Source organism: Castor canadensis, chromosome 13 (assembly GCF_047511655.1).
Source record: "Castor canadensis chromosome 13, mCasCan1.hap1v2, whole genome shotgun sequence".
In the NCBI taxonomy this organism is placed as follows: domain Eukaryota; kingdom Metazoa; phylum Chordata; class Mammalia; order Rodentia; family Castoridae; genus Castor; species Castor canadensis.
This window is the reverse complement of record NC_133398.1, coordinates 8,454,776-8,481,779: the sequence shown is the minus strand read 5'-3', so window position 1 is coordinate 8,481,779 and position 27,004 is coordinate 8,454,776. Positions and strand designations below refer to the sequence as shown.

Below are 27,004 nucleotides of genomic sequence, written 5' to 3'. Positions count from 1 at the left end.
TAGCCCTGACAGAGGGTGTCCAGTGGAGTCTTAGTACAAGGCAAGGGCTGAGTTTAGTGACATCAATTGAAAGGAGGGTCTTGGGGCCTGGCTTTAGGGGCTTGGGGCACAAAATAAAATTTGAATCTCTAAAACGGGTATTTTTCTAAATGAGAGATGAGCCAAGCAAGAGTGATGTGGTAGGAGAGGGGGCAAGAGGGACAAGAAGCCATGTGTCGGAGGCTACAGAGGATTGGACAACAGTGGACATTGACCAGGGGCCTTTGTTTTGGGGAGGAGGAGGTCTTTGGTGAGCTCAAAGAGGGCACTTCCTTGGCAGTATGGAGGCCAAACTATGAGGGTTAAGAATACACGTGGCAGTCATTGGTTTAGAAGTCAAGGACCAAGGATGTCATCAGGTTGAGTACCTTCTTCTCATACGCAGAAGCTGGGGCCCAGAGAAGTAAGTCTGCCCCAGACCACAGAACTAGGCCTTTCCATGACCAGATGGGTGACTCGATGGTCCAGAGGCCGTCTGTGTGGGAGGCAGGAGAAGCCTGGTAGGAAGAGCCAGAGCCCAGGTAAGATCTGGGCTGTGACACCGCCAGGGGCTGCAAGACTTAAGTTGCCTCGCTGAGTCTCAGCTGTCGTCGTGTAAAATGGGCAGGATGCCATCCACTTTCCTGAGCCAGTGTGAGTGGGATGACCACATGAAGATGCCTGGGAATGAGAGCATTCCATAGAGACCTGAGGCACTTAGGAGAGCGAGCAGGAAAAGAGGATGAGAAGGCCCCGGTGTGGAGAGAAAGTGGAGACCTTTCTCTTTGACACCTACGGTTCATGGTAACCCTGGATGCAGCTGGCATGCCGGGTGCTGGGGAGGCAAAACTGACCCCGCAGCTCCTGGGTCTCAGAGGCCCAAGGGCCACTTCAAACACTCACCTAAGAAAGTCTTTCGCAAGCGCCAGTCCTGCCCGCCACTACCGCTGCCCATTGTCATTGCAGGCTAATTTCGTTGCAGCTATTGATGTGTATGAAGACGGAGAAGCGGGCCTGCTGCTTTGCTACAACTGTAAGTCTCTGCGCCCCAAAGTGGCCACTGGACAGGACCTAGCATTTGTTTCCTGATGGGTTCTTAGTTACACTCGGGGAACAGCCCTGCCTGGATCTCCCACTAGACCCTAGACCTCGCGGAGATTGTCTCCAGGATGTGGCAGTGATGACAACGGCACCCATTTAGGGTCATGCCATTTAGGATGTGCTGTGTGCTGTGCTTGTGTGATGGTGGTTGTCTCATTAAGTTCATTATCATCCGTGGCTCTGATACCATCCTGTGTGGAGATAAGGCAGCGGAGGCCGAGAGAGGTGAGCACCTCTTTCAAGTCCATGTAGCATAAGCATCAGGGCCAGGACCCTCTCAACTCCTGTGCCCCAAATATTAACTTCTGTTACTACAAGTTATTCAAAATGCCTGCAAGAACCATTTCAGATTTTAAATCTTTAAGAATTTCGGAATATTTACACATACATAATGAGATATCTCAGGAATGGAGCCAAATCTAAACATAGAGTTCATTTATGTTCCATGCACACCCTGTGCATGTAGCCTGGAAGTCATTTTATGCAATATTTTTAAAGTACCTACATTTTGACTCACACATCACATGAGGTCACGTTCACTACTTGCCAGCACTCAAGAAGTTTCTTTCAATTTTGGATCATTTTGGATTTCATATTTTTGTATTAGGCATGCTTACCCAGTATTCTTCTGTAAAATAAAATAAAAACAAAACCTAAATTTTTTGATTAAAAAAAAGAAAATATGGCAGAATGCTGAAAAAGCTGATTGAGTTTTTTGTTTTTGTTTTTGTTTTTAACTGCTTGAAAGGACAGGGAAATTTTAGGGGGAAGAAATGCTAAGAACAGAAAGAGCAGGTTTTAGAATGAGAGCATTAATTAAGAAATTGAGAAAAAGGCAGCAGGGAGCCAACAGGAGTGGTGTCACCTCTGGGCCATAGTGGAAGCTGTGGACCTGAACAGGTGGCTGCCCACTGGGCTCTGTTGGGCAGATGTGAGAGCTGCAGCCCTTGGTCTCCTGGAGCTCTTCCCTGGAAGTCCCTTTCCCGACTGTATTGTGTACTGCTCCAGGCTCTCATTGAATCTCAGGGTGGGGTGGGCGTGTGTTTTCACAGAGCCACTGTGTCTGTATCCTTGGAGCCCTGGGAGCCAAGGCCTTGGCAATCCCAATCCCTAGACTTCCCTGACCACTACAGTCCTCCCCAAATCCTGCCACTGCCTCCTGTGTCTTTGGCTGGGGGCATCGGGCTTTTGTTTTCTGTCTTCCTTTCTCCTAGCAAGTTGGTGACCAACCCCAGGAGAACCAGGGTCCTCTCCCTTCAGTTGCCCAGCCTGCTCTTATAACTCATTCACACACACACACACACACACACACACACACACACACACACACTCATATACTCATTCCACATTCTTGTCTTGGTCACAGACACTCGTGCATAAAAAGCCTTTCTGCAGAATCATTTGGCTCCCCCAAATTAGAGAACGACTTTTTTTTTTGTCGTTTAATAAGGTAAGGTCAGTTTCTTTTCATTAGAAACAAAACAAAATTTAAAATGATTTTCATAAACTCAGAGTTTTTTAATAAGTCATTATTATAAAAATATTTATAATAAAGAATATAACTTCCAGTTATATGTTATTTGAAAAAAATATATTCACAAAATAAACTTCAGTGGGGGTTCAATATATTGATGATATTCTTATTTTCTCATAGTCAATCTTTATGTTGAATACCAGGGTAGTCTTTTTTTTTTTTTTTTAAGACAGGGTGTTGAAAACTTAATATACAATGCAACAGTGCTGGGAAATGGGGCCTGATGGGAGGCGTTTAGGTCACCAGGCTCCACCCTCCTGCAGGGGTTGGTGCTGATTATAAAAGGGTGTGAGGCTGCAAACTTAGTCTCTTGCTCTCCATCCTGCCTGCTGTTTCCCTTCTGCCTTCCCCTGTGGGATGGTGCAGCAGCAAGAAGACCATTGCCAGATGCTGCCCCTTGATCTTGGACTCTCAGTCTCCAAAACCTTGAGACAACCACACATCTATTGGAGTTTTGTTTTTTGTTGTTGTTGTTTTAGTTTTTGAGATAGAACATCACTTTGTAGCCCATGCTGGCATCAGATTTTCAGTCCTCCTGCCTCAGCCTCCCTAGTGCTGGGATTATAGGTGTGTACTATGATGCCCAGCTAGTGTCAATCTTTAATTAAAAAAGAAAGAAAAGCTGGGTGCCAGTGGCTCACACCTGTAATCCTAGATACTCAGGAGGCAGAGATCATGAGAATTGTGGTTCAAAGCCACACCAGGCAAATAGTTCACAAGACCCTATCTCAAAAAAACCATCACAAAAAAGGGGCTTATTGTAAGAACTTTTGTAAATGTCACAATGTACCCCCAGGACGATAAAAAAAATTTTTTTAAAGGACTACTGGACTGGCTCAAGGTGTAGGCCCTGAGTTCAAACCCCAGTACCACAAAAGAAGGGGGGAAGGAAGGAAGGGAGGGAGGAAGGAAGGAAAGGAAGGAGCATTTGATCATGGCCTTAGCATTTAATCATCATTTGCCTTTAATGCCAGTAATAAATTTCAGTGCTTAAAGGGAACCCGTGTTTGCCACTGATGTTTAAAAGACAATCACGTAAGGAAAACTAAGTACCACTTAATAATAAGTGGTAACCTGAAGCCTTTTATAATCATGAGCACCAACCCATGCGTCTGCCCTTGTGACCTAAACCCCTCTCATCAGGCCCCACCTCCCAACACTGTTGCATTGGAAATTAAGTTTTCAATAAATGAATGACACATTCAAACCACAGCGATAAATAAGCACAAAGATACTAACCAGCATTAGCTGTTAGAGCAATGCAACCAGAAGCATATGAGAAGTGAGATAGCATGGAAAGAGCTGAGCACAGCTAGCGGTGGTAAGGCTGTGGGGAAACTGGCCCTCCCACCACTGTGGTGGAAGTATAAAATGATAGGGCAACTTTGAAAAACAGTTTGGCAGTTCATCAGAAAATTAAACATGCAGCCAGACATCAGTGGCTCACACCTGTAATCTGAGCTATTAAAAAAGCATAGACCAGGAAGATCCCAGTTCAAAGCCAACCCAGGCAAATAGCTCTTGAGACCCTACTGTGGGTATTTACCCAACACAAAATAGGGCTGGTGGAATGGTTCAAGTGGTAGAGCACCTGCCTAACATGCTTGAGGCGCTGAGTTCAAACCCCAGAACCACCAAAAATAAGAAAGTTAGACATATAATTACCTTATGACCCAGCCACTCCACTTCTAGAATAGGTGCAAAAGAAGTGTGTGTCCCAATAAAGATCTGTGCATAGATGTTCGTAGCAGTGTTGTCATTTTCCAAAAATGGAAAATGATCCAAATACCCATTGTGGTGGCTTTTAAGTATGACTACAAGTTCAAAATGTGGAACCTCATTCATCTCCCCTTGAATGTGAGCTAGGCTTAGTAACTCACATGTATTGAACAAAATATGGCAGAAGGAGAGGCATATGATTTTCTGAGACTAGGTAAAAAAAGCACTGTGAGTCCTTCATCACTCTTTCTGTGTCACTCACTGGGAGAAGCCAGCTGCCATGTCCTGGGGACACTCACATTCCTGGGAGAGATCTACTAAGAGCCTGCAAGTGTGTTATCTTGGAAGCAGACCAAAGTGTGACCCAGGCATGCCTTCAGATGACTGTGGCTGCTGGGAACATCTTGACTCTGACTTTATGAAAGATCTTGAATCAAAGCCACCCCACTAAGCCATCTGAGAATTCCTAAAATTTTCCTGATGAAAAAAATATATCTCAGTTTCCTGAGATGATAAATGTTTATCATTTTAGGCTGATAAATTTTGGGATAATTTGTTACATAGCAACAGATAACTGACGCACCCATCAACAGGTAAATGGGTGGTCATAGCTGTACAAGAAAAGAGGACTATTGATGTACATACTATCAACATGGATGAATTCAAAATAAGGAGACTGAGAGAGAAAGCAGTGTGTACTATATTATTTCATTTGCATAAAATTCTAGAAAATGCCATCTAATCCATAGTGACAGAGAGCAGATCAGTGTTTGCCTTGGACAGAGAACAGTTACAAAAGGGCAGGAAAAATGGGACCTCAGCTGTCTCTCTTCATTATCTAGATAGCAGTGAGGGTTTCATAGACCCATACACATGACCAAACTTAACAAAGTGTACACTTTAAAGATGTGCAGGTTAGAGCTGATGGAGTGACTCAAGTTAGAGCACCTTCCTTGCAGGTGTGATGCCCTGAGTTCAAACCTCAGTACCACCAAAAAGAAATACATATATATGTACAGTTTGTTGCATGTGAGTTACCCCTCCATACAACTGTTTAAAAACTTAGAAAACAGGGCTGGAGGAGTGGCTTAAATGGCAAAGCACATGTCTAGCAAGCATGAGGCCCTGAGTTCAAACCTCAGTACTGCAAAAAACAAAAAAAAGTTGAGTAAAAAAACTTAGAAAATTTTACCCATAAGTCCACCCTACATTAACATACAGAGCATTCCCTCCCAGTCTCATTTGTATGTCTCATGTGGATCTGATCCTGGGGCTCGTGTACATGTCTCTGTAAGTGTGTGTATGTATGAAGTTGCATTGCTGATTTTTTTGGTCAGCATAACATTCTTTCAGAGTAAGAAAAGACTATGGGCTGGGCACCAGTGGCTCACACCTGTAATCCTAGCTACTTGGGAGGCTGAGATCGGGAGGATCGTGCTTTGAAGCCAGCCCAGGCAAATAGTTCTTGAGAACCCCATCTCCAAAATCACCAGAACAAATGGACTGGAAGTGTGGCTCAAGCAGTAGAGCACCTGCTTTGCAAGTGCAAAGTCCTGAGCTCATACTCCAGTGGATGGATGGAAGGAAGGAAGGAAGGAAGGAAGGAAGGGAGGAAGGAAGGAAGGAAGGGAGGAAGGAAGGAAGGGAAAGAAAGGAAAGGGAAGGGAGGGAAAGGAAAAAGTTTTAAAAGGGAAGGGAAGGGAGGGAGGGAGGAAGGAAGGAAGGAAGAAAGGAAGGGAGGGAGGGAAGGAGGGAGAGAGGACAGAAGGAAGGGAAGGGAGGGAGGGAGGAAGGAAGAAAGGAAGGGAGGGAGGGAGGGAGGAAGAATGGAAGGGAGGGAGGAAAGGAGGGAGAGAGAACAGAAGGAAGGGAAGGAGGGAGGGAAGAAGAGAGGAAGTAAGGAAGGAAGGAAGATAGAAAGGACATTAAGAAAGCCTGATGTGTACAAGGCAGTTTTCTGCTAATCCCATGTTTCATTGTTTTGTTTTGTTTTCCACATTTCTGAATTTGGAATTCCTTCTGTAATTGATGCTATCTTACAATTGTAGTAGGAAAATGTCTTCTTTTTTTTAATGGTACATTTAAATAGTGTACCATCACTTTTGTCACAGAAAATGGTACACCTTTGATTTGGAGACATCCGATGTTCAGTGACATGTTTTAGAATCTAGGGCTGTCATCCCAGCTACTTGGGAGGGGGAGCCAGGAGGATCACAGTTCGAGGCCAGCCCAGGCAACATTAGCATGAGGCCCTACCTAGAAAATAAAAGCAAAAGGTCTGGAGGTGTGGCTCAGGTGATAGAGCACTTTTGCCAGGCCCTGAGTTCAATCTCCAGCAAGAATAAATAAATAAATAAATAGAATAAAATAACATAAATAAATAGAATCTAAAGGATTTAGGAAAAAGCAAGGAGAACTTTCTGATTGAAAATAAATTCCTAATATTACTCATCCCCAAATAGCAGAAAACTTGATTAAGCCAATAAGTGCAGAAGGTATTAAAAAGGTGTTAAAGAATAATGGACTTGGGGCAAGGACAACCCATGTTACTGAGGGCCAAAGAACAAATTGGGGGTAGGGGAGTGGCTCAAGTGGTGGAATGCCTGCCTAGCAACCGTGAGGCCCTGGGTTCAAACCCAATGGTGGTACCAGTACCACCAAAAAAAAAAAAAAAACGGGGACAAATTGTAACAACAAGAGAAGTGAGAAGCATGCCATGTTTCTTAATGGGAAGACTTAATCCTGCAAAGATCTATATTTCCTCCAGATGAAATAAATAATTTACGTGATTTCTGTCAGACTCCCAGCTCTTTTCTCCTTGTGCCTGGGCATAACAGGTACTTAGTAAATTTCTGCTGATTGAGTAGATGAATGATTTGCCAGAAGATTTTTAAAAAATATTTGTCATGGAGGGTGATTATTTCCTTAACATTTTAATTGATTACAAATCTACAGAAACCAAATTAGGTGTTGTGGCACACACCTGTAATCCCCGCTACATGGGAGGTGGAGATGGAAGGATAGTAGTTTGAGACCAGCCTGGGCAAAAAGTTAGTGAGACCTTATCTTCAAACAACAACTCAGGGGCTGGCAGAGTGGCTCAAGTAGTAGAGTGCTTACCTTGCAGGCATGAGGCCCCGAGTTCAAACCCCAATACTGCCAAAACAACAGCAACAACAACAAAAAAAACCACAGCTCAAAGTGGCTCATGCCTATAATCCTAGGTACTTGGGAGACTGAGATCCAGATGATAGCAGTTCGAGACCAGCCTGGGAAAATAGTTCAAAACAACCAGAGTAAAAGGGACTGAAGGTGTGGCTCAAGCAGTAGAGCACCTGCTTTGCAAGTGAGAAGCCCTGAGTTCAAACCCCAGTCTCACCCCTAACTAAAACAAGTCAGGTGTAATAGTACATGTCTATATTCTCAGCTACATGGGAGGTGGAGATAGGAGGACCTCCTCTGAGGCTGGCCCCGGGGAAAATAAATAGATCCTATCTGAAAAATAAACTAAAAGCAAACAGGGTGCACAGGCCCTCGGTTCAAACACCAGTATCACCAAAATAATAATAACAGTAATGATAATAATAAAAATAAAAAGGGCTGGGGCGTGGCTCAAAGGGAAGAGAACTTGCCTGGTAAGCACAAACCCCAGTACTGCCAAACAAAAAAAAAAAAAAAGCCAATATGATACTGGTGCAAAAAGAAGAGACAAACTGCTTGCTAGAAACAGAATAAAGTCCAGAGTCAGAATTGAGTGTACATAAACTGTTTCTCTCTGTAGAGAAATGTTGATTTAAAAAAATAAGGGTGGGACAATCAGATAAACATTTAGAAAAAGTAAATACATAGCTCTGCTTTCAGTCCCAAATGAACTAACAGTGAAATGTGAATAGAAAAGCCTAGAAAATTACTAAAGGAAAACCATGGACCAAATATTAGCAGTGGGAAGGGCTTTCCTAAGGATGACACCAAAGCAGAAACCATGAACAAAGTTAAAAGTTACAAAATTTTTCTTAATCTTTTTTGAGATAGGGTCTCACTATTGTTACGTGTCGGTGTTGAAGTGTTACAGGCCAGGGTCGAGGGTCCTTGTCTTCACGGCCAGTGAGGCAGCTGAATGATGGGCCCAAGCTGGTATATAGAGGAGGATTTATTAGAGAGAAAGGAAAGGCCACAGCTAGAGAAGCGCAGCCGGTGGCTTGCTGCTCAGGTGGAGGCTGGGGTTTTTATGGACGTTTTAACCCTGGGTTAGGTAGGTTTTTTCTATTGGCCATGTATTTATTTGCATGTGAGCTCTCTTAGATGAGTTGGTCTGTTTGCCACTTATTAGGGGTGTGGGGAACAACCTTGAGAGCATTTTGTTTATCAGCCCTGTGGCAGATGGATGAGACCCTGTATCTCCTCCTTAGGGTGCAGGAATGCAGATTTATAACTCCTTCTGAGGGTGCAGGGCTCATGGTGCTTTCTATGGGGGATGGGCTACTCACTCATCTGCCTTAGGTCTCCACACCCAACAAGTTCTCCCTCTGAGACAAGTACCTGACTGTTGTTGGGGAGAGGGGCGATGACTCATCTAGCTGCTTTGTGCTGACAGTGGGACACCGGCGGGATAGAGGAGAGGGTACTTGTTTCAGGGGTTGACCTGTGTAGTCTCCAGGGGCTCATGGAACAGAATAGAGGGCTCATGCCTAGGCAGAGGCGAGTATTCCTTGACTTAAAAGCTGGAGTTTGATCTGTTGGACCTGTTGAGATATAAATCTGGAGAGAGCATTTATTGTGTAAGACCCAAATAGTATTAGAAACAGCACAAAAAGCAATCCAGCAAGGGCTGCATATCTAGGGATCCAGTTCTGCAAAGTCCTGTAACTCCCAAGAAAGCTCTAAGCTGCTTTATGATATGGGAGAGTGGGAAATAGAGGACTGGGTCGATTTGCTCATGACTGAGGGAGTGAGCCTGTCCCTTTAAGACCACACCTAGGTAGGTGACCTGTGGGAGGCATAATTGAGCCTTCTCCTTAGAGACTGTATCCCTGGGAAGTCAGAAAGTTTTTAAAAGGACTCAGTCACCCTGCAGATGAGGGGCTCTGTGGCTCTGCACAGAAGTACGTCATCAACATATTGAAGAAGAGTGGCCTTTGGATAGTGCCAACCTAAGAAGTCTCTGGATAGGGCCTGTCCAAAAAGATGAGGGCTGTCTCTAAACCCTTGTGATAAAACTGTCCAAGTTAGTTGCTGTGAAGGGTTTGTGGAATCTTCAAAGGCAAACGGGCTGACTGTCAGGATGCAGGTTAAATGTAATGCTTTGGGATGAAAGAGAGCTTTAGCTCATTATTTTATATAAGTTTACATTTTTAACTTTGTAAATGTTTGTACCATATTTAGATAAAGTATAGACACAACAGTTATAAGATGGTCATTTAAGACACATGAGCAAATATGTAAATGAACTCTGATTTAGTAGTACTTAAAGCTTGACAAGATCAACAGAAAACACAAGGAATTTCTTTGATAAAATCTTTTCTATACGTTTTTTTTGCAGATGTTACCCAGAGTTTGACATGACCCTAAAAAATCTTTTAGGCAACTCTTAGATTATAGTCAACTTTAACTTTATCACACACCAAAGCTTTTATTACACACTTTTAAGATTTACTCAGAACCTTTATATAGGATTAGGAACCCTCTGATGGTTTGTCCTTATCCCTCCTCTCCATATTTGGAACGATCTTTAGGACAAACCCTTTCTCATCTAAAAACATTTTTTATTTCCTTTAACCCTCCCCCCCCAAAAAATATACTCAACACCTATTTATATCTTTTTTATTAGTTCACTTTGTAACTTGTATTTTAAAATAACTTCCGTAAGAATTTTAAATTTAAATTTACACCATTTGTTAATAGATCTAATTATAGAATTGAATGTAAATTACTTATGATGAATGAAACAGACTAAGGCTACTGTCCATGAAATAATGTCTATAATTTAGTTAGAATTGATTGACATAACTTTTTTAAAAACCTGATTTTTCTTAAAAGTGGCAGCAGGAGAGGTGGGGAAGAGAAAAGAACAGAAGCCTTATATTTCTTTACATTAATTCTATAATAAGCATCATCCTAAAGATATCTAAATATATGCATATGTAAAAAGTTTTAAATTAGGCATGCCATAAATGTCAGTTTAAGTGCGCATAGATTCAAGAGTTCAAGAACATGTAAAAATTAACTAAGTGGCCACAAGCACATTGATTAGTAGTTATTTTTTTTAAAAAACTTTTAGGAGTAGATTGAGAAATGTCCCATTTTGTTCTTTTAGGACTCATTTTGGGTGGATTGATGGCTGAAGTAAGAGTCAATTTTGGGAATAGCGTTTTGAGTCAGTCTCGGTTTTTAATAAGACTGTTATCGTAGCTATTAGATTTTTGTCTCTAATAAATTAATATCGTAGACATACACAAAATTTACACAGTGAAACGCAAAACAATTACATTAAATTCCAGTGCATTCTTGGACATTGAAAACTTTAGATTTAGGAATGCGAAAGAAAGCATCCTTTAAATCCAGTTCAGAGTAATATTGGGCTTTTGAGGGTATTTGAGCCAATAGAGTATAGGGATTGGGAACAATTGGGTGGAGGGGAATGGCTGCTTCATTAATGAGCCGGAGGTCTTGAACCAATCTCCATTTGTTTGGCCCCTTGCTGACAGCAAGAATAGGAGTATTGTAGGGGCTGGAGCAACTAATTAGTAGCCCTTGGTTTGGTTTTGTTTTTTGGTTCTTTCTTTAAGGAATTTATGATAGGCATAAGGCCTCATGTCCCTCAAGCTTGAGGGGATATTGTTTTTGGGTGTGGAAACTGTGAGGAATCCTTGAGTTTTATTTGAATAGGGAGTGCCATCCAGGCTCGCCCTAAGTCATCCTATCAGTCCACACTGTGGGATCTATTTGTTCCTGAAGGAGGGGCAGCAGAGATAGCCGCCTGGGGGAGGAGAATTTGAGCTTGTGCTGAGATAGTAAATCCCATCCCAGCAGGGAAACTCCAATTATGAGGAAAGAGAGACAGAAGAGGAGGTCTCCCTAAGAGCAGGCCAGAGGCCAGGTGAAATAGTGCTCTAGGGGCTTGCCAGATATGCCCAGAACAATAACCTTGTCATTGGACCGGGACCGGGACCGGGACCAGGAGAGAAAGGTAAGACAGAGAAACAGGCTCTGCTGTCTAGCAGGAAAATGACCTTTGCTTCGCTACCATTGTGGCTTCTCCGAGGTGCCTTAACACTGATGTTAAGAAGTGGAGCCTGGACAGGAGGCCGGGACCCATCAATCCACTGGAGGTGGCACCCCACCTTCCATCTGGAGATGGGAGCAGTTAGACCTCCAGTGGTTACCTTTGCAGAGAGGGCAGGGTCCCGGTTGGGGGTGGGGCTGTCTCCCGGGCTGACCCCCTTCTGGGCATTCTCTGCAGAAGTGCCCCTCCTGTCCACCATGGTAGCAAGTTTGGGATGCAGGCCCCAGTTGGATAGGGCCCTCTGTGAGAGCTGCAATGAGGTCATGATGTCTCTGATCTTTTTCTGTCCTGTTAGTAAGGTCCCGGTTATAGTATACAGACATGGCTAGCTGTATTAGTTGGTCCAATGACTTCTCTCCTTCAGCAACAGACTTTTGGAGTTTTTTACAAATATCTGGGGCTGACTGTGTTAGGAATTTGTCTTTGAGGAGAACCTCTCCCACCTGTGATTCTGGGTCCACTGTGGTATGCTTTCTGATAGTGTCCTTAAGATCTGTAGAAAGGTAAAGGGTTTTCTTTAGGGCCTTGCTGTACTATAGTCACCAGGGAATAGTTTAGAGGTTTGACTTTGACCCTTTTTAGCCATTTCACTATAAGGAGGATGAAGTGGCATTGACACCATTTATCTTCCCTACCATTTTTTTTTTTATTTAACAATGCTGGGGAATTGAACCCAGGGCTTTGCACATGCTGGGCAGACACTCTCCCACTGAGCTACATCCTCAGCCCCAAATATGTATTTTTTTCCTTTGGCTGTACTGGGATTTGAACACAGGGCTTTACTGCTTGAGCCACACCATCAGCCCCCTCACCATTTTGATTTTCAGTGTGGATCTGTCAAGGGGACTGCCTGTGCCCCTGTGGGTATGGGCACATTATTCCCTTATTTTTAGGTGCCATGGGTATTGGGGCTTGTTGTAAATGGTAATCATTTCCAACCTGAGTAGCCTGGGCCAGAATCCATTGCTTTTCTAATGAGGAAAGAATTTGGTCTAGTAGAAGCATAATATCCTTCCATGTCAATTTAAAGGTTTGGCTCACAGAGATAAAGACTTAAATGTATTGGTCTGGGGCACCAGTATAGCTGCCCAGATCTTTTTTAATTTCCCTTAGATCTGATAGCTGGAAGGGGACATAGATTCGCCTTCTTCCTACCATTGCCTGTTGAAGGGGTAAGCACCCATTAAGAGGTTCTGAATATAGGGTTGGCTTAGAGGTTAGGGCAGAGGGTGTAGCAGTAGGGGTTGGGGGCCTCATCATTGATAAGGGGCTTTTTTGGTCCTCCTTCCCCATGTTTGTCCTGTGGCTTACAAAGAATAGCCAGTTTTTGAGTATCTAGATAGCAATCTCGGTGGTCTTGGAGATAAAAGAAAATTTGTATGAGGGACCTCAGTTCACTTCTTCCTCCCTTTTACAGAAAAGGTCTACTTGGAGTATGGTATTGTAATTTAAGGAACCCTGTGAAGGCCACTTCTCTTGGTCACCTAAGGGATCCTGAGGCCAAGCCTCAGTACAAAGCTTCCAGCATTTCCTTTAAACATTTCAATGGACAGGCTAGTGGAGACCATTTGGGTACCAAGGCCAGAAGAATGGAAGGGGGCAGGTCCCATCTAGAAAGACAACAACAATAAACTGGGTCAGTTCCCTTCTTGTCGGCGTCCTGACTGGGAATGACCTTACTAACGAGACTAGGTGTCCCTGTCTCATGACTTTCCCCCTGCTATTGTGGTCAGGACCAGGGAAAGTGAACTGGTCAGATTAGGCCACCTGACCTATGCAGTGAGAAGAGCTCTAGGATCCTGTCTTTTTGCTAACAGCAGGCAGCCTCTTTAATAAAGGCTACCTTTTTAACAAAGGAATACATTGTCTGTAAAGTTAGAGAAGGGCATTCAGAGGGCGTCCCAGGGCAGTAACAGTACCACAAGGGACAACTAGTGCTAATATTTGGAGGAAAAATTTTTTATATTGAGGCCAAAAGTATAGGAAACTTTAAATGAGAAATTTAGAGACCACAGTAACACCCATTTTGCTGTTTCTGGGAGGTTATATTAGTGCTCTTTGAGACCATAACCTTGAGCTAACCATTGGCTTACAAGGGCTGGGTCTGGTGGCCCAAGGCGTGAGGTGGGGCTGGGAATGGGGCTTGTGCAAGGTGCCGACCCCCTACAAACACCTGGGGCAAGTGACCCTGTCTGCCTAGGCCTAATCCTGCAGCCTGTCACTCCTCCCCTCTCCCTGTGTACTCGCACCTGTGTGCGTTTATTTTTCCTCTCATCCCTTTTAGGGGGAGTGGCAGCAGGTCACAGCCACTGCCATGTGTGGCTGGCGGCTTTGGATGTATGTCAGCCCGCTCTATGGATTCTCTCAACTATGGCAGGTGTTCCCACTGTGTCCAGGGGCCGGTATCCCTGTGCATGAGTGTGCCTGTTTGTTTTCCCTCCTCCCCTTGTGGGGGTGGCAGCTGATTTAAAGTCTGAGGGGGCTGACAAACTAGTTGTGGGAATAACTTAAGAAAGTCATAAGGTACCATGCTACAACTTTTTCATGGGAGGCCAGGGTCCCAGTAAGCCCAGGTAGGGGAAGGCAGACAGAGATAAAGGACAAGGCAGGACCAGGGAGGGAGCAGAACAGGTATAAGGGGTTTTTTTCCAAACTAGCTGAAGAAGGAAGCCCACTGCTGTTTAGAACAAAAGGAGGCCATTCATCCTGAACTGCTTGGGAAAGTGGAAGGAGAGGCTGAGGTCTGAGGGAAAAGAGAGTTTCCAGGCTCAACCATGAAGGATTATTAGTCACCACTGCTGTCCAGGTCGATCCTGCCCAAGGGCAGTACTGGAGCACTGAAAGCAAGGGGTGACCTCCATTCTCGGGCCACGGAACCCATGCAGGAAGTGTAAAAGATCTGATTGTTTGCCTCGGACATGGCTGAAGGGGTCCAAGACTTAGACGCCTTTGAACCTCAGGGCAGGTCAGATCTTGAAAGAGAAAGAGTGAGATTTTAAGGAGAGGAAAAAAAAACTCTCGGTGCACTAAAGTCTGGCTCCGCCCACGTAGCATTGGCAGTCCAGTATAAGCCCCCGGCTGGTATCTGAGTTCTCTCAGGTTGCCTGCTTTACAGCTGTAGTGGGCATTTCCTCAGTTTCCCAAGGGAGAAATCCTCCTTAACAAGAGAGAGAGAGAGAGAGAGAAAGAGAGAGAGAAGGTCAGCTTGAGAGATCCACCATAGCTAGACTGTGGTTGAAGGGCTGTCCTGGAAAATAGACTCCACTGGAGTGCCGGACAATCACGGTCACATTCCTAGGCAGCCTTTCCCAGTTTGGCACAACCAATACCAACCTTGGTTCAGAAGAAAGGTCCCATCTGGGTCGACAAATGTTACATGTCGGTGTTGAAGTGTTACAGGCCAGGGTTGAGGGTCCTTGTCTTCACAGGCCAGGGAACTGCCTTGTGAAGCAGCTGAATGATGGGCCAAAGCTGGTATATAAAGTAGGATTTCGTAGAGAGAAAGGAAAGGCTACAGCTAGAGCACTGCAGCGGAGCCCAGAAGCCGGTAGCTTGCTGCTCAGGTGAAGGCTGGGGCTTTTTATGAATGCTTTAACTCCGGGTTAGGGTATCGGTTAGGTGGGTTTTTTCTGTTGGCCATGTATTTGCATGTGAGCTCTCTTAGATGAGTTGGTCTGTTTGCCCCTTATTGAGGGGGGCAGGGGAACAACCTTGAGAGAATTTTGTTTATCAGCCCTGTGCAGATTTATGAGGCACTGCATCTCCTCCTCAGGGTGCAGGAATGCAGATTTATTACTCTTTCTGAAGGTGCAGGGCTCATGGTGCTCTCCGTGGGGGATGGGCTACTCACTCATCTGCCTTAGGTCTCCACACCCAACACTATGTATCCCAGATAGCCTTAAACTCACAATTCTCCTGCCTCAGCCTCCTGAGTGCTGGGATCATAGCCATGTACCATCAAGACTAGTTCTAAGAATTTTTATGCCAATAAACATTATTAAAAGATCAACTTTGCAAATTTTGTTTTTATGTCACTGGCTTTTGGACTCAGTGCCTCACTGATGCTAATCAGGTGCTCTACCACTTGAGCAACTCCTCCAGCCCTGGCACATTAAAAATTGTGAAGAGGAACAGGGCATAGTGGTGTATGCCTTTAATTCCAGCACTCGAAGCTGAGATAGGAAGATTGTGAGTTCAAGGCCAGCCTGTACTACAGAATGAGAACCTGACTTAAAAAATATTATTATTATTAATGATAATTATACAGTGTTTCCGTTTTGTTTTGGGGTTTTTTGTTCTTGTTTTTGTTTTTTGTGGTACTGGAGCTTGAACTCAGGGCCTACGCCTTAAGCCACTCCACCAGCCCTTTTTTGTGAAGAGCTTTTTTCAAGATAGGATCTCCCAAACTATTTGCCCGGGCTGGCTTCAAATCACAATCATCCTGATCTCTACCTCCTGAGTAGCTAGGATTACAGGCATGAGCCACTGGTGCCTGGCTTGTACAGTGTTTCTTTGAGCAGACAGCCATTCACAAATGGGGCTGCTCCGAACAGAAGAGGCACGGGGAAGGCTTTTACTGGTGATGCAGCAGCAAAGCAAAATAAGACTTGGTTGGCAGTGTGGAGCCGTAGCTGTGCTTGGATCATTCTAGTTGAAGGTCATAGGTAGAGCTTCACTAGTGGTTCCTGATTCTTTTCTAGAATGTGACTTATACACTGAGTTGAGTTTCCATTTGCTTATGTAGAAACTCATAGCACCGGGGCCTTCTCATTCTAACAGCTTCCAATTAATTACATGAACAGCATGAAGAACAAACCTCACCACGTCTCACTGCATTGCCCTGGGCAAAGATTTGCCTTCAAACTGAGACAGGCCTCTCCTGCACCACCTCAGGTAGCCTGCCTGGGCCAGCCTTTCAGGGAAGAACTTAGTAGGATGTGATTTTCAATTGACACAGCCAGTTGACCCACGGGCAATTATGTTAAATAATCATTACACTGTGAAGGATGACTTCTTGATTATTTCAGTGTCTTTTGTAAGGGGGAAGCTTTGGAAATATAATTACTTTTTAAACCTTTGTTCTGTTTCTTTTTTTCTTTTTGGCAGTACTGAGGGTTGAACTCAGGACCTCGCATTTGCCAGGCAGGTGCTCTACCACATGAGCCATGTCTCCAGCCCTAGTTCTGTTTCCTTTGAGCCTCATGTTTGCTAGGCAGGCTTTCTGCTACTGGAGCCACTTCACTGGCCCTATTTTGTGTTGGGTTTTTTCAAGATAGGAATCTCACAAACTATTTGCCCTGGCTGGCTTTGAACCATGATCCTCTTGAGTAGCTAGGATTACAGTTGTGAGCCACTGGTGCCCGGAGGTACCTGCTATTTGTGAAGAATTAGCAGAGGATGCTGTCCTATGGGCCTGTTTCTGGTTTCTCTGACTGCAGTGATCGAGGTGTCGTCTCTAACAAAATGAGTTGTTGTTTTGTTGCAGACAGTTGCATCTATAAAAAGGTTTGCCCCTTTAACGGTGGCTCTTTTTTGGTCCAACCCTCCGCGTCGGATTTCCAGTTCTGTTGGAACCAGGCTCCTTACGCAATTGGTAAGAAAAACCTTACAGCCCTTTCCCCCTTCATAGATGCCCTGAAGGGCTCAGACCCAGGTGAGCAACTCACGACTTACTGTCAAACTGTCCGAAATTAGGAGGTGTTCAAGTGCTCCTTTTCTTCTTAAGTATTTTTAATTCTTGTCTACTGTTTCTCCTAGCTCTTCTCAAAGCCTGGGTAGGTGAGCATTGGAGAGCAATTAAATATCACGTCTCAGTCCTGGGTTATCATCTGTGGGCCTCGCTGCCTTGCTGTTCTAAAACTTGAGAGCTAGGTCTCCAGCCTCAGGATGCTAACAGGCATGGGGGAGAAGCTTGGTGCTTTCAGTACCATTCTTCTATAGCTTAAAGCCCCAACGTCTAGAATCACTAGAATACCAGTGAGTGAGTGGTGGTGCTTGTGTTTATGCTCAAGAGGCACAGCTGGGCATTGCTTTCAAGAGTCAGCGCTGAGCCAGCAGGGTTCCGGTTGGGGCTGTTTGCCTCACAGTAAGACTATCTACTAATGGGTCCACGTTCTGGAGCACTGAAAGGATTGCAGAGGGCTAGGCCAAGATCCTGAAGTGCCTGGCTGGGCTCTGATGATGATGAAATCTGGTGAAAAGGAGAGGGAAGGGTGGAAAAGGACTTCCAGGTTTTGAACCTCACTCCTGGAGGTAACTTGAACAATCAGGGCCCAAGGCATGGGTGTGGTAGGCTGAGTCACCAGGGAAGCCAAGAATGGATGAATTCAACCTCAACCGTGGAGACTGTAGGGAGGGAGGGACAGGGCAAAGGAAGGAGGCATGAAGGGGCCAGGCAGAAGGACAAAGGTGCAATTGGAGGGCACCTGGACAGCCAGTTTGGGGAAGTTGGTGTGTCATGACAATCATTGCAAGAAGAGACATCGACTTACAACAAAAAACAAACCATTTAAAAAGGACTGGGGGAGCGACTCAAGTGATACCACTCTTGCCTAGCAAACACAAGGCCCTGAGTCAAACCCCAGTACCACCAACAAACAATAACAAAAAACAAACAAACAAAAAACATTGCACCAGAGGGCACTGTGAGGGACAGCAAGGAGCAAGATGCAACTGTTCTCCAGGCACAAGGCCAGAGGAACACAGAGGAGTCCCTACCTGCCAGGGGTTAAGCAAAACTGAGGGGTGCAGGAATGAGGATGGCGTCCCAAGGGACTGCACCTTGAAGAAAGAGTAAAGAAAGGGTTCCCAAGCAGGTGGCCTGCTCCAAAGGAAAGCATGTGTCAAGCTGTCGCCTGGACCATGAGGGGGACAGTTCCACAGGGTCTGGTAGTGGAGTTTCAGAGGGGAAATGGCAGTGAGAGCTGAAGCCAGTGCACACCTGGGAGGCAGACGTTTGGTAACTAAAGGGTTCTTAGGCGCAAAAGCCATCTCAGCACTGGGGGACATGTCCATGTAAAGGAAGGAGAGAAGCAGCAAGAGAGATGGATGTTTCTGGAGCATTGAGGATGATGAGGTCTGCAGCCACCAGGCCCACAGGCTGAGGGCTGACCCACCTATTCCCTTGCAGTGTGCGCCTTCCCGTACCTTCTGGCCTTCACCACAGACTCCATGGAGATCCGCCTGGTAGTCAACGGGAACCTGGTCCACACGGCCGTGGTGCCGCAGTTGCAGCTTGTAGCCTCCAGGGTGAGTAGGACAGGAATTTAATTCTGTCACTCTTAGGGGTCCCCAAGCACAAGGTGAGCCCAAAACTGCCTCTCATCAAGTCAGGCCAGTGGTGACAGTGCTGCTGTGTATCAAAATGCCGGAAGTGAGATGAAAAAGTGGACAACTGCCTGTTCAGCTGAGTGTTTGTATGTGGCCTCCTCACATCTGGATGCAGTCACTGGATGCTTGTGGCAGCTGGGGAACACTTAGCCAAAAAGAGAATCCCCTCCACCCCCAACACCCAGTTGATAACTCATGTCACTGGTGTCCTGAAGAGCAGTCTGGTTCTAGAAAAGTAGGGGCTTGCAGTAGCCCAGCAGTTTGAGTTGGTGCCTGTGAAATGTGACTCATCAGCTAGTCCAGGTCTCATATTGCAGAGGTTGAGCAAAACTAAGGGGTGCAGGAATGAGGATGGCATCCCAAGGTGCCTTCCATCACCAGCACACAATCCAGCAGGTCTCATTCTAGTCCCCTGCTCCAAGTCAGCCCCACAAAGACCTCTCCAGCCCTGTCAGCCTGGTGCCCCAGCGCTTTCTCAATCCTGACACTGAGCACGCTGGAGGGGGGCGACTGCTCACCTGTCTGCCTCCCTACTTCACCACAGTATGTCAGCAGGGCCCACACAACCTTACACAGCCACAGCACCAGTGCATTGGCAGTGCCTAAGCCCCAGCGCTCAGGAAGTATGTGCATGGACTGGAGATAGATTCTGTGTATGTGCATTAGTTAGCTGGAAATTTTACTGATATAAAATAGTTTTCAATTTGTAATAAAAACAATAAAATATACAATGCTCTTTTCCACAAAATCTATCCCACTTAGCTCTCATGAAATACTTTGGTTGCTGGCAGAGTAGCTCGAGTGGTAGAACACCTGCCTAGCAAGCATGAGGCCCTGAGTTCAAACCCCAGTACTGCCAAAAAAAGAAAATGATAACCCATAAAATACTTTTGTTAATTTTTACTGGGCTCTTATATCCAAAAGCCAACCTAAAGTTGCAATTCCACCATGATTTATATCTCATTTCACTTATTCTTTTCCCAGTAAGTTTAGTATCAATAAATCTGATATGTGATCTATTGAACTATTTCTCAGTGGAAATAATCATAGTCATTAAACTGAAAGATTCCAGCTTCAGCCCTAAACTCAACACACTTTCAAGTTTAATTTTCACTGGTAACATCTCCTCTATCATCTTAAGTTTGCATAGTTGATAAAACAATAAACCAAGCTCTGATTGGCAGCTCTTGCCAACTTCTGTGTATGAAGAGTCCACTGAGATTGACCAAGCTTCCAATATAGTGCCCTGGGAAGGGGTCAGGAGAGCTGAACAGTAGCCACATTGGACAGTACTTCCACTGCACACACGCCGTCAGCTTCTGTAACCACAAGAGCAAAGATAATAGTGCATGTCATCCAGTGATTAGGAATGGTCTCATTTTTACATGGAGTACTTTTGCTTTTAACATACTTAAATTTATATCACTTAATTTAAAAACATGCCTGTGTTTAAGAGCTGGCTTGCAAATTTTCTGAAAGTTGGCTCTGTGAGTCTCATCCAGCTGCTGTGGTCACCATAGCCAGCAAGTCTAGCTGGGCAGGAGGACTGGTTGAGTTGTGAATGAACGATCCCTTTTCCCACCTGCAGAATGGGCCTGACCCCCAGGTCCCTTTCAGTTGTGACAACAAGGTGTCCGAGTTTCCCATGAGGGAAATGTGTGTTTGCAGAAGTGTGGGGAGTTCACTCAACCTATAGATAAGGAAACGTGGTGGGAGCCGAATCGGGAAGCCTCCCTGCACTGGGCATCCAGCGCTGCTCTGCGTGATCCGAGAAGGACAGGAGGTCGCTTCGAGCTGGGGACCCAGAGGCTTGGCACTGATGCAGGAAGGCTGCAGGTCCTGGAATGCCAGGCAGTCCGGTAACACTTCCTCTCTCGTTGCAGTCGGACGTATACTTCACAGCAGCCGCAGCTGTGCACGAGGTCTCATCTGGAAGCAGCTCCAAGGGGGTCAGTGCCCACAATTCTCCTCAGACACCCCCGGGCCGAGATACTCCAGGCTTTCCTTCTTCCCTGGGGGAAGGTGAAGTCCAGTTCTTACTGTCCTATTAACAGATAGTTTAAACAGATAGTCAGATATCCATATGTGACCAGTGCTTATAGAAATCACATTTAAAACCATTTAAAAAAAAAAACTCACCAGATGTGGTGGTGCATGCCTGTAATCCCAGCACTCAGGAGTTTGAAATAGAAGGATCATGAGTTCCAGGCCAGCATGGGCTACATACTAAGATCCTGTCTCAGAAAAAAAAAAAAAAACTTGTGTGTTTTACAACTAAAAGTACATAGTCGTACAGCCTCACTATTACTCACTCTGTGTGTAGCTTCACCTCTGCTGTTTCCTGTGTGGTTGTGAACAGGGCTTTGTGTAACCTCCTGCCACATCAGTCATCTTTATTGCTCACTGTTAAAATAAAATGCAGGCGCCCTGAGCAGGGCAGCTTTTTGTTTTTCTTGTCCAGCCTACTTTCCTGTGTAAACATAACCAGTAGTGAGAGCATTTTATCCAATTTACACTCGAAGATGAAGCCCTTAGAAAGCACGAAGCCACCAGGCTCTGTCACTTTATGGCATGGGAGAGGGGGAGGAGATAAAAAACCTTTCTTCGTGTTACCTATATCAAGGAACAAGAAAATATTCTCTTATAAATAATCTGAGCCCAGTGTTCTGATGTGCTTTTCTAAATTGCATTTCAGGTGAAATTCAGTCTAAAAATCTATACAAGATTCCACTTAGAAACCTTGTGGGCAGAAGCATCGAGCGACCTCTGAAATCGCCCTTAGTCTCCAAGGTCATCACCCCGCCCACTTCCATCGGCCTTGGCATCGCTGCCATTCCTGTCACTCATTCCTTATCCCTGTCTCGCATGGAGATCAAAGAAATAGCAAGCAGGACCCGCAGGGAGCTTCTAGGTAATGGCTTTGGATGTTTGTGCTTTCACCATTTGTAAATAGGCTCCTTGGTTTTATCTTTGAATAGTAATCCTCCTCAAGAGCAAAGAGTTAAAAAAGAAACTTTCCCTTTAGGAAAGGATTTATAAATAAATTATAATACATTTATACCAGAGAATAGTGCTTAATTTTCTCACCAACAATGATGTGATTTATTTCTACTTACTGGTGTAGAAAGCTGCCCGAGCCATGTTAAGGGGGGGAAACAGGCAGTTTATAAAACACTAATCTAGTATGATACAATGCTTTTAAATAAAAGTAATCTCTACAGGTCTGATAGTCTAGAGAAGAACCAGAGATTAAAGATTGTACTCCTCGTTTTATATTGGTACATTCACACATGGAAGTTTTCCATGTCTTTACACACGTGTGGGTTCACTTATCTCTTCTCGAAGCCCTGTGAACCTGGGGGCAGGCGTGTGGGGCTGGATCCGATGCAAGGTGTTCGCTAGGCCCTTCTCCGCATATGATGGAAGACCCAGCTGGAGAAGCATGGAGCCCCGTGGTCATTGTCAGAAGGCTAGACTGTTCTACAGCTTTTTCTTCAGATTTGTGGAAACAAAATGAGGAAACGGAAGTGACATGATGAGTCAGTGAGCACTGGTTTGCAAACTTGGGTTGAGCTCCACATGGCCTAAAACTAGAAGGAGAGATGGCTTTAACACATCCCGGCCCTGCAGGAATGTTTCCCAAATAACGGAGGAAGGGGACTCCGCTCACCTGGCAGGGCAGGGTTTGACATCGACAGAGTGGTTTTCAGAGTTGTTACCTTCCATTGTATTTGTAAAACATGTGAATTGCTATTTTGAACTCATACTTCCTACGAAAGCCTGATCTCCCAACCACTGTTTTACAAACCACTGTGCTTTTCAGAAACTCAACCTCAGACTGGAGGTATAGCTCAAGTGTGTGAAGCTCTGAGTTCAAACTCAAGTCCTACCAAAAAAAAAAAAAAAACCCAACAACAGAAACTGAACCTTTGAGTTGGAGAATGACAGTCACCAACTGTAGGGATTTTACCTTCTTCAATAGACTCTTGAGTCTCTTTGGGTTTTTTTGTTGTTTTGGTAATGTATGCATACTTTATAATGGGGGGGGACCTTCTACCAACAAGAAAACCAATTATTTGAAAACAGACCTTCTAGAATCTTTCCTCCTGTCTCTAGCCCAATAATACACCAATACTCATCCAAGAACAAAGAAGGCATTTTCTGTCTCCATGGCAACCCTGTGGTAATGACCCACTGACCTATGATTCTCCCCTGCAATCCAGGCCTCTGTGATGATGGGGGACCCAGGTCAGAAGGAGCACCAAGGGCCAAATCCAAAGCCCGGAAACGGTTAGAAGAAAGCCAAGGAGACCCCAAGCCAGGGACAGTGAGATCAACGAGCAGTGACAGGTAAAGAGGGGGAGCAGCCCCTACCCAGAATGCTGATCCTGTGGGTCATAGCACAGCCTGGAGGCCTTGCGGCCAGCCCTGAACAGGGTCAGCATCCAGCTCTTCTGTGAGATGCCTGGAGAGCACAGTGCCAGAATGGGGCTTACAGAAGTGGGCACCCTCACTGGCAATCAAACAAGTGCTCATCGAGATACACTAAGAGGGACTGGGGTGTAGCTCAGTGGAAGGGCACTTTCCTAACATGTGCACAGCCATGGGATCCATCCCCAGCACTGCAAAAATAAAATAAAATATAATAAGAGACTTTTGGGGGACTCGCCATTTGGATAGTGATTTATAAAAGCAAAACGCTTAGTAAGGGCTCAGGGAAGTAGACACTCTCCAACCCTGCCCTTCTCAAAGGCAGTTCAGCACAGCATGTGAGTGGATATTGGTTGACTCACACTGATTTGTCCCCTCAAATCTTTGTTATCCTTCAAGCAACACCACTCAACGCTGCATGTGGAAGGTAATGCCCCAAGCTTCATCATTCGCTCTACACACACTTGGAAAATGCAGCCCTGAACTATGTGTTGAGAAATGGAAATGGCCAAGCCCCCATCTGTGCCTTTGGGGGCTCACGGGCCAAGGGGGAAGGCCAAGAAGAGCCCAGGCACCTAGCATTACAAGGTGGCAGTTGATGCTGGTGGTGAAGCATGCCACCCACCCCATGCCTTGACAGGGGAGGGTGTGAAACATCAGGAAAGGCTGAGTCACAACTGCATTGAGTAAGCATGAACCTGACCTTGGAGGACAGCCCCCACTCATCCTTCAACCTAACCTAGGAGAGAAGGCCTCTGCCCTGTGACTTTACATAGAGAAGACATGAACCATTTCAAGTAGTACCGAATGCCTTAAGAAAGTTAAAAGACAGAAAGTGATAGGGTGGGAGGTAGATGTCCACTTTGACAGGGGTCAAGAGGAAGTAGCATGGAGCTGGGCTTAGCGTGAATGATAAGGATCTAGTGGAACAGCTATGACAACAGGGACTCAGATGAGAGACCCTGAAGCAGGCAGCATGGCCAGAGGCAGAAGGAAGGGTGGACAGGCTGCACATAGGGAATGGTGCTGGGATAGTGTGAGGTCAGGTAGGCAGAACAGGGTTGGAGGCTTCACAGGCCTGTTAGCATCTGTTGAGTCATGAATTCCCTGATGAGTGAAACCTATTTTGGTCAAATAAGCAACTTTCAGAGCCCTGAGGAAGTGGAGAAAGTAGAGGGAGCAGGTGGAGCAGGTGGCCCAAGAGGCCGGAGCAGTCAGCAGGGTAGGCCCTGAACCTTGGTATAGCAGGCATTTCAGCCTTATCCTTAGGCCATGGAAGAGTATTAAGTGATGACATCCAGATTCATTATACTTGAGGAAGATCATGCCTCAGGAGCACCTTCTGTGTGTCCCACCTTGGCCTTTCATCCTCACAACCCCATAAGCTAAGGCTTTCTGACTGCAGGGCCTGTGTTAGGGAGTCCTGCCATTTCATCTTCCCTGACATGATTATGAGCCCAGGTGAGCAGGAAACTGCAGACAGGAGAGGCCCAGTTCCATGGGGTTTCTCTCATGCTCTTGACAGTGACTTTTCTCTTCCAGGATTCCATCAGGCTCCTTGGAAAGTCCTTCTACTTGCGAAGCCAATCCTGAGGGGCCAATCCACTCAACAAGCTCAGACCAGGAACCCGTGGCAGAGAGAGAGGGCAGCCCTGTGTGGAGCAGCAGCCCCTTCCAGCTCACAGCTTCCTCAGATGAAGACGTTATTGACTTGAAGTAAACAGAGTCTGAGTCTCCTTCGCCATCTGTAGTTTTCTTATGGAGGTTTATACTCTTAAACAATTATGTCATTTCCCAACAAAATGTGGCTTTCAGCCTGGCAGCGATCTATTGGACCAAACCTTCTGCACCCTCAGCCAGTTTGGGTCACTCTCCAGTGTCCAGTGCCATCTTTCTTGACCTTTGTTTCTTTCCGTTCAGGAACCATCAGTCCCCTTGTAATAAAGGTGGTAGATTTCATTGAAGTTTTAGATTGAAACTTTGAATAAATCAAAAATGTTCATTCTTATTTACTGCAACCTTCTTATATTTTATATACTTAGATGGAAAGTATTTTTTTCATTAGTTTTGATTGTGTCACACAATGTCTTTCTTTTATAAAGAAAAGCCATTACTTTTAAACTTTATTATACTATAAATAAGTTTTCCTTCTGCACTGTTGACCCCTGCCACTGTTCACTGGGATTGGAACCAGCTGTGCTTCTGCCTGTGGACTTGAGAAAGCTATATGAATGGTTAGATCTCAGAAGTGCCCCTTCCTCCTCTGTGTGTCTCTTGAAAAATAATAAGGCAAGGGAACTTGTTGGTCTTAAGATTATTTTGTTTGCTTATGTTACTCTGAGATCATATAGCCAGGGAATAGACATCCCTTATGATCAAAAGAATTCTCAAATTCCCTCCCCTTGAGTGGGTCTGCCTCTTTCTTTCATATGAATCAAATGGTTATCCTGACTCTTTCCATGTGTCTGCCTTCCCATCTTCCTCCTCATAGTGAACAGGAAGAAATGTGGGTGGGCCAAGTACAAATGTAATAGAGAAATGTCACCTTAGCCAGGAGAGATCAAAACAGAAAATCTCAAATCATTGACATTATCTGTAAAATTTTTAATCTGAAGAAGGTAATTTGCCTCTGACCTCAGCAAATGACTCCATTACATCTCTTTTTGCCTGCATTACCCATGGAAAACATTCAGTTATTTGCCCTGTGAAAGCATCTCTGAAGAGTTTTTCTGCAAGCCTTTGTAAGTGCAGAAGACTGTTTCACAGGACCTTGACCTATTACATTCATATCTTCCCTTCCTGGGGGCCTTGCACACTGTGGGGCAGACTCCTCTGTCCACCTTTTATACAAACAAACAGTTCAGCATAATGAATCCAGGCTGAAAGTGCCCTGTTCCTCTTTAACTGAGAGGCCAGAGTAGCAAGGATAGTGCTTTTATGGTGTACCTGGACAGGGCTGTTTATAACCATATTCTTTGTAGCATTTAGCACTCCTATGTTTGTGTTTTGTTAGGCCCTTTTCACCTGCAGGGTCCCCAAAGTCAACCACACACTGTATCTCAAGCCTGCCAACAATTTTGCAAAGTAGGTTTACTATTCCTGTTTTTCAAATACAGAAACTAAGGCACAGAAAGAGGAAATGATTGGAACTTTCAAGTTCCAAGAACCCCCTCCCCTCTCCCCACTGTGTGCCTCTCAGAGCCAGGCTAAGTACCTGTGTCTGTTGGAACTGGTTGGTATTTTTCATGTTAAGCTAATTAGTAAGCATCATGAGCTTGTATCTGTGTTTTTCCTGTCACTTTTTAAAAGTTTCTTGCTGGAACAGAAAAACCAAAGACTATTTAGAGCATTCTTCCAGATGCCCAGCATTAAAGCTAACTGTGGCTGAACAAGAGGCCCAGATCTGAGTAGTGAGTACAGAAGGGGCAAGAGGTAAACCCTGCTCTTCAGGGTGGTGGCACTTTGCTTATAAGAAGGGGGTAGGAAGCTGTTCTGGCAACAATATCTGCACACTACGGGGAAGGAGACCACTAGCCAGAGGGCCAGGTGTCCCCAGCTTAGAAACTTTAGCTATGCTCACCCGAGCATAA

General features: G+C 45.1%; 1 protein-coding gene across 8 annotated transcripts in view; it reads left to right on the top strand.

The window, feature by feature from the left end:
* The window catches only part of Garnl3 (GTPase activating Rap/RanGAP domain like 3), a 163,124-nt gene extending 137,702 nt beyond the window's left edge, over positions 1–25,422 (top strand). For all 8 annotated transcript variants that reach the window (XM_074053160.1, XM_074053162.1, XM_074053158.1 and 5 more), the window contains 7 exons: positions 985–1,051; positions 17,140–17,247; positions 18,784–18,902; positions 20,867–21,005; positions 21,679–21,894; positions 23,207–23,333; positions 24,957–25,422. In XM_074053160.1, coding sequence (XP_073909261.1) covers positions 985–1,051; positions 17,140–17,247; positions 18,784–18,902; positions 20,867–21,005; positions 21,679–21,894; positions 23,207–23,333; positions 24,957–25,134 — 954 coding nt within the window. In that variant the 3' untranslated portion in view covers positions 25,135–25,422. The remainder of the gene's footprint in view (positions 1–984; positions 1,052–17,139; positions 17,248–18,783; positions 18,903–20,866; positions 21,006–21,678; positions 21,895–23,206; positions 23,334–24,956) is intronic.
* Positions 25,423–27,004: the final 1,582 nt, after the last annotated feature.